Consider the following 11,053-nt stretch of genomic DNA (forward strand, 5'->3'; position numbering starts at 1 on the left):
GGCCGGCCGCGGAGCCCCCGCCTGCCTCCTTGTGGGTATGCGTGAAGTGGTACGTAAGACCGGGACGAGTCTTGTATTTAGCACCGCACACTGAAATTTATCATGTATTGACTAAACTATGCTTATATAACTAAATCATACTAATATAATTGCCAAAGTTTAGATGGATGGATGTTTGTTAGAGTTTGTAGCCTAAACGGCTGAACGGATTCCGTTCCAATTTAGTACAGATGTAGAGGATATGGAAGAACACATAGGTTACTAGCTTTTATTTATTTTTAATTACAAGCAGACGGAGTCGGGGTCTAAAGCTAGTTAATTAATGAGTCAAGAGCTTCCTTCGAAATTAAAAATAAAATCTTATCTTTCAGACTGTAGCCACGTCTTGTCTGTTGCATTTCCTATGCCTATTTTTTTTACATTATTTGCAGTATGCATATGTAGGGTTAACAAATCAAAACCATACACATATAGCCCTAAAAACAACTAGACACGGACACAATAAATATTATTTTTTTTTTTAGTTGAAAAAATAAATAATATTTTTACTCACCGTACGTGGTGCCTCCATCCGCTATCATTTTGCTCACTTGTTAACGCGATCAAAATACGAACCGATTGTTAAATATAATTACGACGTTAATAAAATTAGGGTAAACGAGAGGTGTGCGTCATCAGAACAGAGCATAGAGGAGGCACCACGACGCCATCAGATGTATAGATAGGAGGCAGTTTTCCATAGTTATCCGTCATCAATCAATAACTTACTTTATTTATAAAAATCGATAGCAATTATAAAACGTCATCTTACAAATGTCAGATTGACAGCTGTCAATATTTTTTTTCTAAGGGATATTTCGAATTGTAGATTTTAGTTAGAAAAATGTAATTGTTTCTTCAATTGAACACTTATTTTGCCTTTTCTAGAACTCTTTCAGCAATAAATGTCACAAAAAATGGACGTTAAGTAACTCTTTTAATAAAAATCAAAGGAAAAACGAAACAAACGATCAAAATTTTTAGATGTCAAAATAAAAACAATTTAAATCGATATATGTAAGAAGTTAAAGTTTTCATATCTATGCAAAATAGAAATACATTTGTAAGAGAACGTTTTATAAACTGACGGCCCGTCGTGTACATTCTATGTTCAGTTCTAAGGACGCAGCCTCCTGGGGGTTAAGTTTGATTGATGACTTCAAATCAATGGATCCCTGTTCCGCTACAAACAAACACACACAACATATATATAGAAAAAGGCATTGAACAAAAAAAACGAGATCCAAACTTGAAAGTCCAATCAAAATTCAAAGGTTGAATTTTTTTTAATTTTAAAAAAGTCATTTTAGAAAAAAAATCAACCAATGAGTTGTAAATTCAAAAGAACATTTTTTTACCTTTCACAGTTTTATTTCTTATTCAACATAAATATCATTTTTTTTTTGTATAAATTCATAACAATCTTTGGGTGCTAATAATAGTTTGGATCTAAGAACGAGAACAAGTTCCTAATACTTACACACCTCAACTATATTAATTACAATAAATTATACATTACATTTATTAAAATAGGTACAATGACTAAAATTTTACCATAACTTATGCAAAAAAAAAGTACAGTCAGCAAATTAATATTGGTGTAAAACGCATTAATTTATTAGTCAAGGTTAAAATTTACGTAAAATAAAATGTAAATTATTTGAATTTCAGTATATTTGTCTATAACTTTGTGCCAATCAGAGGCATATTCGTAAATAAGTATACATTTAAAAAAAAATATTTCATACAATCCATCATTTTCATACAACAATCCATTAACATTAAAATGGAAGACACATGTCTTATTTCACTCCAAATAATTTTCAAAGTAATTTTAAAGGTAAAACTTTAGTCATTGCGAGAAATTACTTTCTGGATCTTAAAAAGAGACAAAAAATGAAATAAATAATCTATCACAGACGCATGAGTCAAACATACAAGAAACCAATCAGTGCAGAGATTTAGAAAGTGACAATTGTGATTTAAGACCTCATTAATAATAGAATAGGATCCGCGAGTGAGCATAATTGCACAATTAATAACTACAAAACATACATCTAATTGAATAAAGCTAGCGAAGAGATAAAAAAAAAAACATTAAAAAAAATCATTTTTTAAACCCAATTGGGACCTAAACATCAATATGCTACAAAATCGCAAATCAAAGTAATCCGAAAAATTATCTAATACATAAAAAATCTTATAATGGGGTGAATAAAATGCATGAAGACATTTTTTAAAATAACCTATACCATCCATAAATTCTCGGTTTTAAAAATGACGTCACCATATTAAAAAAAATATAAAACTCGACTGTTGTATTATAGTAAAATGCATGCGAAAATATTCAATTTTAAACAAGATTTTTGTAAAATTCTAATAGCTGCTTCATTTTATCCATAAAATTTTACAACCAAATTTTTTAATCACTACCAAATTTCTATTCCACTCATACAAAAAGTACGCATGCAATTTATTGTAAAAACTATGTATCTTAAATCCATATAATATTGCATTTAATTTTATTTCACATATTTAAGGCGCACATTTTGGTCAGTCGTAGATCCTAATTACAAATAAAGCTGTATTGAAACATTTAATAGATTTGACAAAAAAAAAAAAAAACATTTTAAACAAATTAAAAATAATTTTAATAAACAATGTATGAAACGAAACGTAAAAAAAAAAACAGACTTGTGCTGGCGGTACAAACTAAACGGCACACTGCAAAGGAAGTTGACTGTACTTATAAAATGGATTATTTCGAAAATTTCAGATTACATTAGTAAAAATCTATTAAACAGTATCAACACAGCATTTCTTAATTAATATATTATCCTATAAAAATATGAATTAACAATTATACTAAGTTTTCCAATTGGTACATTGTGGCAGTGCTATTTATTTTTTTAATTTAATTTAATAGTAATATATTGGTGTTGCAAAATTTAATATCTCCTTATAAATTTTATTCTAGCTAAAATATACTAAGTATTAGATTTAACATTTTAATTGACAGGTTTTATTGGCATTCAAAATTTGTATTTTCTTATTATAATCAGAATTAAAAAATTGGTAGATAATGAATAGATTATAGAGAAATGGTTTATAATTTTAAAATATTCAAGACGAATTTAAGGACAAACGATATTCGAAATAATTAAATCTACAATCAATTTTGCATGGGCAACATTTTCCTAAAATTTCATGTTAAATAATTGCAGAAATATTTTAAAACTACCTACATATCTAAATTAAAAACAAGGATAGTACGGGATACATTCATGCACATCACCAAAAAGGGTGGGCTATAAACATTTCACACAAACCTTTAACATAACCCATCACTTTTACATACATACATCTAATCATATGTTCACATTGGCTGTTTTCCATACATTTCCATGCAAAAACATCCATCTTTAAAATAATAGATTTTACAACATAAATTTATAACCTATAGATAGATCAGGAGCACAAAAATAAGGCTAAAAAAGGCTTTTGGAAACCTTTTGTTTCAGAGTTTTTTGTTGGGATGATTTTCTTGGTTTTGTCATTTACAAAACATAATAATATTTGAAAAATTGACATTGATTACAAGTCTAAAGTACTGTCCCACCAAACTGTAAATTCAATAAGTCTGATAACAATCCAATGTGATGGAAATATCAGATTTTGTTACTTTGACAGTGACGTCATTTTTAAGCTACCTGAGCCTTCAACCAGTGGTGGGACAGGTCCTAATTTATATAGGTTATATATCTATGTTTTGGTACATTTTGACCGGAAATCCATAATAAATATGTTAAAAAGGTTTTCCCCATTAATATTGATCCAACAATATTTTTAGATTCAATTTAGCCTCCTAAAACTATATTCAATAAATACAGGTCCTGTTAAATGAGGTTTTAACACTATTGAGCAATAACTATTTTTTAAACTGTGGTAATTGAAATTCTTAATAAACAATTTGAATTTTCTAGAGTTGTTGTTTAACTATTTTTTTGGCTAATAAAATGGTTTAGTTATCAATATTTCTTTAAAATAAGGGTTGTACAGACAGGTAGAATATATTTAGGTTTATTATAAAATTTTGACACCCCTTAGGACATTGCCTTAGTAACTATTACAGTACACACAGTACTTATCTATTCTTTTAACATAAAAAAGTTAAATTTAGATTTATTTAGTCTCAATAAATATTCAGACAAATCAGATAAAGAAAAAAACACTCAAACCAGGATAGAGATTAGTAAAAAATAGATTAATTTCACAACCGAAGAGATTAAAAAAAATTACTAAATATGAAAAAATAGAATAAACCCATTCTTTTTCAATCCTTCAAACCAGCAGATCCACAAAATCACATTTAAGGCACTACATACTTAAAAACATTGATTTCGAAACATACTGTGTGTACTATAGAAAAAAATATTGCACTCGAGGCAAGATTCTATAAAACTATCGGAACTTTAAGCTCTTGATATGGTCTAACTGCCACTAAGGGTCGTTTAACCTCTACTTAACACGTTAAATGCCACTAAATCTGTTAAGCATCATTCGGAATCATTTGGTCAATAATCGAGACCCTTAGTGTATAAAGCTCCACTAAGGGATGCTTATTTAAGCGACATTAGTGTGGCAACATTTCTTACAAACATGAGGTCAGTCTATGTAGTATTTGGTATTACAATTTGACTGTTGCGCTTCTATTTTATTTTAAATATTGCTATTTTTTTAAACATTAAAGCTAAATGCCTAAATAACATAAACGACCAGAAATATCTGATCGAATAACATTAAAATTTATTTTATCTACATTATTGTTCCAATTAAAATATATTTTTTATGACTACCTTCAATAGTAAACTGATTTACGTAATTTTAAATTGCCTAGACTATATTTAGGCATTTAGCTGAAATTGCATCAAACAAACATTTGCTATATCGAACACCGGCTCTAGCAAGAGCGAGATAACTTCTAATTTTAATAACAAAATGACGCTAAAAAACGTCATTTAAGCAATCTTTGCTGTAAAGTACAGTCGAGGAAATCTGCGGTGTTTAAGAATAAATTGCCTTGTTCATTGCAACGAGACAAATTCCGATTCCAAATAACTAATTAGATAGCAGTGAAAGCAAATCTATACTATTATAATAAAGCGTAAACACACACTTCTTTGTTACCTAAGATGTCAGCAATTACAGTATATTTTTGAATAATTCTTTTTTAATAAAAAGCCCTACACTGACGTCATGCTTTAGGCTATATATTTTCACGCCATTAAACTTTGGGGGTAAATATTTTGGATAAAAACCCTAATGTGGGAAAGAGACCATAAGTTACTGCCAACATCAAGAAAGCAAGATTGACAAGGTCATGTCATGTCAGTTTTAAATTTGCTATTGATAATTTGACAAATGTAAACAACAAAGTAAAATTTTCATAATTTCATGCGGATGAAGCCGCACGGGAACAGCTAGTGAAGAGATAATAATAAAAAGAAACTATCTGTGCATTACATTTTTTGTTTAATTTTACAGACACATTTAAAAGCGTATTATTGATTTCGTTTCGCAACTAGTTTCAAAATGTTCAAACTATTGTAGCTTTTAAAATGAAGCACCGCCAGTTTCCCCGATTGTACCTACTAAAATACCTTGCTAATATAATTTGCTCTAATTTTTAGTCCCGCTGTATTGCAAACCTTTTCACTTTAAAGCGAGATGTAATTTTTCTCTCGTCTAGAGCGAGATGTATCACCTCTCTCGCTCTGACTTAAGGCGGGTATGACCTGATAGTAGATAAGCTAGTGTTTCCTCCGTGTGGACTTACGTTCACATCCGTATGGTTTCTCCGCATCACCTGGCACCTCGTACGGCAGCGTACCCTGACCTGCTCTCTTACGTCCGCGACCCTGCAATACAGAAATAAATTTAATTTAAAAACTTTTGTGAGAATTGCTTTATTTCGGGTTTTTTTACACTATAAGGTGACAAACGACCAAGTGGCCTGCCTAAACTCACCGAAAAAGCGAACGTCGCATAAACATCGGCAATTGCAGATATGTTGCCTACCCTTAATCGACGGAGGAGACGCACATAAAGGCAATTCCCCTTCCTATGCGTCTTCTTTACCGTCAAATCCACTTTCCCTTCCTATCTTTTCCTTATAGTGAAAGTAACGTATTACTAATACGTTTGTGCATAATCTAAGTAGAATTTATAAATATTACAGTCATCACTATCGCTTTTTAGTAGTGAATATTGACTACTAGAACTGTTCCTTAATAACTAAGTCAATAATAAGTTGAGCCCAACATATTTTTTATGATTAAACTGAATAGCCATAGTTCAGAGTTATTTGCTCGCTTATGTTCTATCTATATAACTGTCTATTAAGTATGGGATATGACTTCATACAAATTTTATTCGATATTTTATATGCGTGATTTATCATACTAATCAACTTTTTTTTTTATTTATTTTTTTCTTTAGACAAACTATAGTATGCATGACTCACAGCTCGTCCCCGCTTGGGAGGTGTATCATCGGGCTGCTTGTTGGCGCGCCGGCCGCCGCGCGAGCCGGGCCCGGTGGGCGCCGCGCCGCGCCGCTTGCGTCTGTTCGCGTATGTGTCGTCGTAGTAGTCCTCATCGGATTCCGGGTCTGGCTCCTCCCCCGTCTCCATCTCCTCTATCGCCAGCTCGTCGTAGAACCATTCCTGATAAATACATTGCACAGGCCCATTAGACATGACTTTCGATTAGCGATATCGTTATTAGAATCGACAAAATGTGCCAAAACATAAGAATGAATACGTGACAAGCACGTGCTTTATATAATTATTCCCAACCGTCACCCTGATCTGTCCCCACGTGGACACAGATGAGAATAAAGTTTCATCCGTCCCACCTTTGAGGAGAGGACGGTTGAAACTTATTTTATTTTATAAGTTACATCTGTTACCGTATTGGTGATAATGGTACTGAAAAGTGGGACGGATGAAATTTTTATTCCCACGTGGGGACAGAGCGGGGCGACGGTTGGGAATATCATAATCAGATTTATCGAATGATATTGTCACTTCCATACATTTTTGACTTTTCGATCAGCGATAGCGATAATCGAATGTTACTTTGTCTAAGAGGGCAGGTTTTTAATAGGTCTAGTTTGAATATGCTATTGGTTGAAAATTTAAGCAACACTTTCCATACTAAATCTAAGTGTTACTTAATGATCATTAACAGCTGAGTGTTATACTATAATAAAAATACATTAATAAAACAATTACCTTAGGATCATCTTTGGCAGCGGTCTGTGAGCCATCTCGGCTGTCATCACCTCCGAGCGCATCACCAGGTATACCCGAACTGTTCTCACCATCACCTGCATTCTCTGCTGCATCCAGTGCACTCCAGCCCCAACGTGTTGACGACATTGTTAAGTACTGACGTCGAGCTTTGCGCCATCTATTAAAAAAAGATAATTGAACTTTTCAGAGACAGGGTAGGGTGTTGTTGGCTACCGTCCATAGAACTGGACAGAAAAGGGAGCCATAGATCTGAATATTACAATTTCACATGACCCTGTTAACTAAATGCTAGTGTAAAGAGAACCATAGAAATCTCACCTAGTACATTAGTGACTCAAACCAGTTATTTCTATCTTGCCCAGACATGTGTAATACACACAATAGTAGAACAAAATAGAATATTGTTACAAATAAGTATTGTATTCCTTAAATTCTATAAAAAGGGAAAGAAATTAATAAGAATTTAAAAAACTTACTTCACTTTCTCTGTGCTAATGTTAACTCACTTGAGTCAGTGATATTTAACTTAAGTGACTAAAAGTAGTGTCATCTATTTTTAATCACCACCGAAGACCAGCACATGTGCTGAGTGGTTTTTTTAAATAAACAAATAAATGCAATATCAATATACCTTTGTGAAGGGTATGTGTACACCTGTCCTTCTCTAGCACCTGGCATGCGCTGCTTCCTCGTCATGAACAAGTTGCAATGACTTTGTGCAACACCTAAAAACAGATTTTAACAACTTTACTTAGGATCAAAGAGATTAAAAAAACATATAGGGGAAACATAGTTGGCACTTCATTTAAGACATTTTTCACATGACCCTACTCTACACATTTATATATTCTCAAAACCACATGTCAATATAATTAATGTGCTTTCGCCCGCAACTCAATCTGCATGGAATTAAAAAACTAAGTAGCCTGTGTTCTTCCAGACTATACTCTACATCTATGCCAAATTTCATCAAGATCCATACAGCCGTTTAGGCAACAAACTCTAACAAACATCCATAAATCTAAACTTTCGCATTTATAATATTAGTAAGAAGTAAGATTATCAAGAGGTGTCATAAAAAGATATAAATGTTTATGTTTTATTTTGTGGCCGTATTTAGTTTTTTTTATAACAAAAGATGGAAGACTGTTATAATTTTGCAAAATGTTTTCACATGTAGCACTTGACAACTAATATAGTACATTTCAAAGAAGTTACTGATGAAAAAATGTTGTTCCTTATATCTAGTCTATACATTTTTTAAATGTCTTTGCTTAGGACATTAAATTTTTAATAATTATGCAACGAATGTCTGGTAATGGCTAGTTACAATACTATAGGTCTGGACTTAATGGACTCACAGGCATCAGTGTTTTTATGCCAGTGATTTTAAGCGCTACTGGCATATTCTCAACTGGGCTTTTTTAGCACATACGAATATATTTTTAATAATTACATTTCAAGTATATTACATGATCAGTTTCATGGGTCGTTCTACATGCACCGAATTTATAGTAGAAACGCCCCTTTTTATTAAAAATTATTGTTAAACTTAATAGTTGATAATTCGTGTCCCGGTAATGTAATTTTACAAATTAAACAAGAATAAATACAAATGATTTTTAAGAGAGTCCAAAACATGATATGATTATTGTATGAAGTATGAACTATTTTCTTACCTGTTTGTGTGTCGATGAACGGCATACGCATCCTTCTCTCCGCACATAGTCGCGAGTTAAATGTTGATGAGTTTTCGATAATCTCTTTGTAACTTGGATCATTGAGAAAACTGGAAAAATATGCAACATAAACAAAACTTGAACCTCTTAGTGAAACTTAAGTACCGAACACAAGACTCAACATTTTGTTGCGAATGAAAACAACATCAAAGTTTTTAAGTTTTGTATGGAAGTTATGTATCAAACCTTTCTATTTTTGCTAAATTTGATGAATTTACAACTTGAATTTCTGCGGCCGCCATTTTATAAAGCAGACATGAAGACGACAACGCTAAGTTGGTGACGTCATGAATCCATAAAGAATGTTTATCTGACGTTTTAATTTTTTTTCTGTGTCCACTAGTGTTGCTACTTACGAACTATGCTATGGGGTTAAATATTACATAACCAGCACATTTTGGTAACAAAGAAACTTGATACTTTATGTAAATGTTGGACCTTGAGTGTTATTGTATCGTTACTTGGTTTACGTGAGATTGGTATTTAAATGGGTATCAAACCATTCGTAAAAATATTAATGCTGCTACTCAAGATATTGGACCTTTTTGATAGATGGTAATAAGTTGTAATTAGTTTAAGACATAGCAACACTGATTTTACGTCAAGCCTGTGACTGGTCATCGGCGGACGAATCGTGGAACTGGCGCATTTTCAGTTATTGGTGATTGGAGATCTTCAAATATTACACTGATTATTGGTTACTCTGTTCTAATAAGTTTAACCGCGGATGAGTTCTTAACTTGGTGGTGCAAAATATAACTTTGTAAATAAAAAGTTAACCAAGAAAAGAATTTCGTTTGCAAGGTGAAGTCGTAGCAATTCAAGATGTCTGTATGCTTCTTTGTGCCTGCGTAAGTTGTCGTCTACGGTTTATCATTTTTACTTTTACCGTACCATCTTTATTTCTTTTTTAAACATTGAGCGAATAATACAATGTATACAACATTAATTGTATGTGTATTTGTAAAATAGTATTGCATATTGGAATTATATTATTTTAACACTTTGACTTCTGACGTAGTCGGTAACAAGTACTTAATATACACCTAACGTTTCGTTTATTTTAACGTCTTAAGCACTCTGAGTAATGTTTCTTATTTATTATATATAATTTACTACTTATCGAAATTAAATCGCATTTTAAAAGATAAATTATAAACAGATGTTAGCCGGAACGAAATGATGTTAGTCGCATTAGATTTTTGCGCATGTACAGTTAAAAAAATATGTAGGTATAGGTGTCTAATCTTGTTTCGTATGTAAAATTAAGGCGAAAAAATTTCTTTAGATTTCTCAATATAAAATTTAAAGTATAACCATAAACATCGATAAATCGCAACATGTCATAACTATTTCCACTACCAATGTATAGCGAATTTTATCTCTATCATTCCTTCTTAAATATTGAGATAACAAACCTACATATATCGTAAACAATCACATAGTCTTACGAATCGTTAAATTATTACTTAAATCATCTCTTAGTGTAGATTTATTGTGATAAGGTAACTAAGGTATTGTTTATGTAACAAGCTTTTGCCCGCGATTGCAACCGCGGTATTAAAAAAAAACTTGTTACGTAGCCTTTGTTATTCCAGACAGTGTACTTCTATGTCAAATTTCATCCACATTCGTTAATCTGTTGTTAAATTATGCCATCCATACATCTAAACTTGATTGCCCGTGTGTCCGTGCGATATATTTGTACAGGGATCAAAGATATTCAAAAATATAGAGCTATAGCTTTCGCCCGCGACTTCGTTCGCGTGGAATAGAAAACAAAAGTAAGTAGCCTATGAGTTCTTCCAGACTATCCTTTACATATGTACCAAGGTCTACTGGAATTGTATTTATTTGACAATAGGTATCATTAAATAACATTTTAATATTTATTCTGTGATACTGTTTAATTTATTTTGTAACAAAAGAAGGAGCTTATAATTTTTTAAAATGTCAATAG

At 31.9% G+C, this 11,053-nt stretch overlaps 2 protein-coding genes across 3 annotated transcripts in view; one reads left to right on the top strand and one right to left on the bottom strand.

The window, feature by feature from the left end:
* Positions 1–9,383, bottom strand: part of LOC106103105 (zinc finger protein ubi-d4-like) — a 17,220-nt gene extending 7,837 nt beyond the window's left edge. The window contains exons 1-7 of the mRNA XM_013282770.1: positions 9,280–9,383; positions 9,034–9,143; positions 7,986–8,079; positions 7,334–7,511; positions 6,563–6,763; positions 5,876–5,957; positions 8–90 (exon numbers count right to left, since the gene is read on the bottom strand). Coding sequence (XP_013138224.1) covers positions 8–90; positions 5,876–5,957; positions 6,563–6,763; positions 7,334–7,511; positions 7,986–8,079; positions 9,034–9,143; positions 9,280–9,335 — 804 coding nt within the window. The 5' untranslated portion in view covers positions 9,336–9,383. The remainder of the gene's footprint in view (positions 1–7; positions 91–5,875; positions 5,958–6,562; positions 6,764–7,333; positions 7,512–7,985; positions 8,080–9,033; positions 9,144–9,279) is intronic.
* A 314-nt stretch (positions 9,384–9,697) lies between these two features.
* The window catches only part of LOC106103182 (nuclear transcription factor Y subunit gamma-like), a 6,996-nt gene continuing 5,640 nt past the window's right edge, over positions 9,698–11,053 (top strand). For both annotated transcript variants that reach the window (XM_013282866.1, XM_013282867.1), the window contains exon 1: positions 9,698–9,944. In XM_013282866.1, coding sequence (XP_013138320.1) covers positions 9,919–9,944 — 26 coding nt within the window. In that variant the 5' untranslated portion in view covers positions 9,698–9,918. The remainder of the gene's footprint in view (positions 9,945–11,053) is intronic.

This window comes from Papilio polytes, unplaced genomic scaffold (genome assembly GCF_000836215.1).
Source record: "Papilio polytes unplaced genomic scaffold, Ppol_1.0 DF823868.1, whole genome shotgun sequence".
NCBI lineage: Eukaryota > Metazoa > Arthropoda > Insecta > Lepidoptera > Papilionidae > Papilio > Papilio polytes.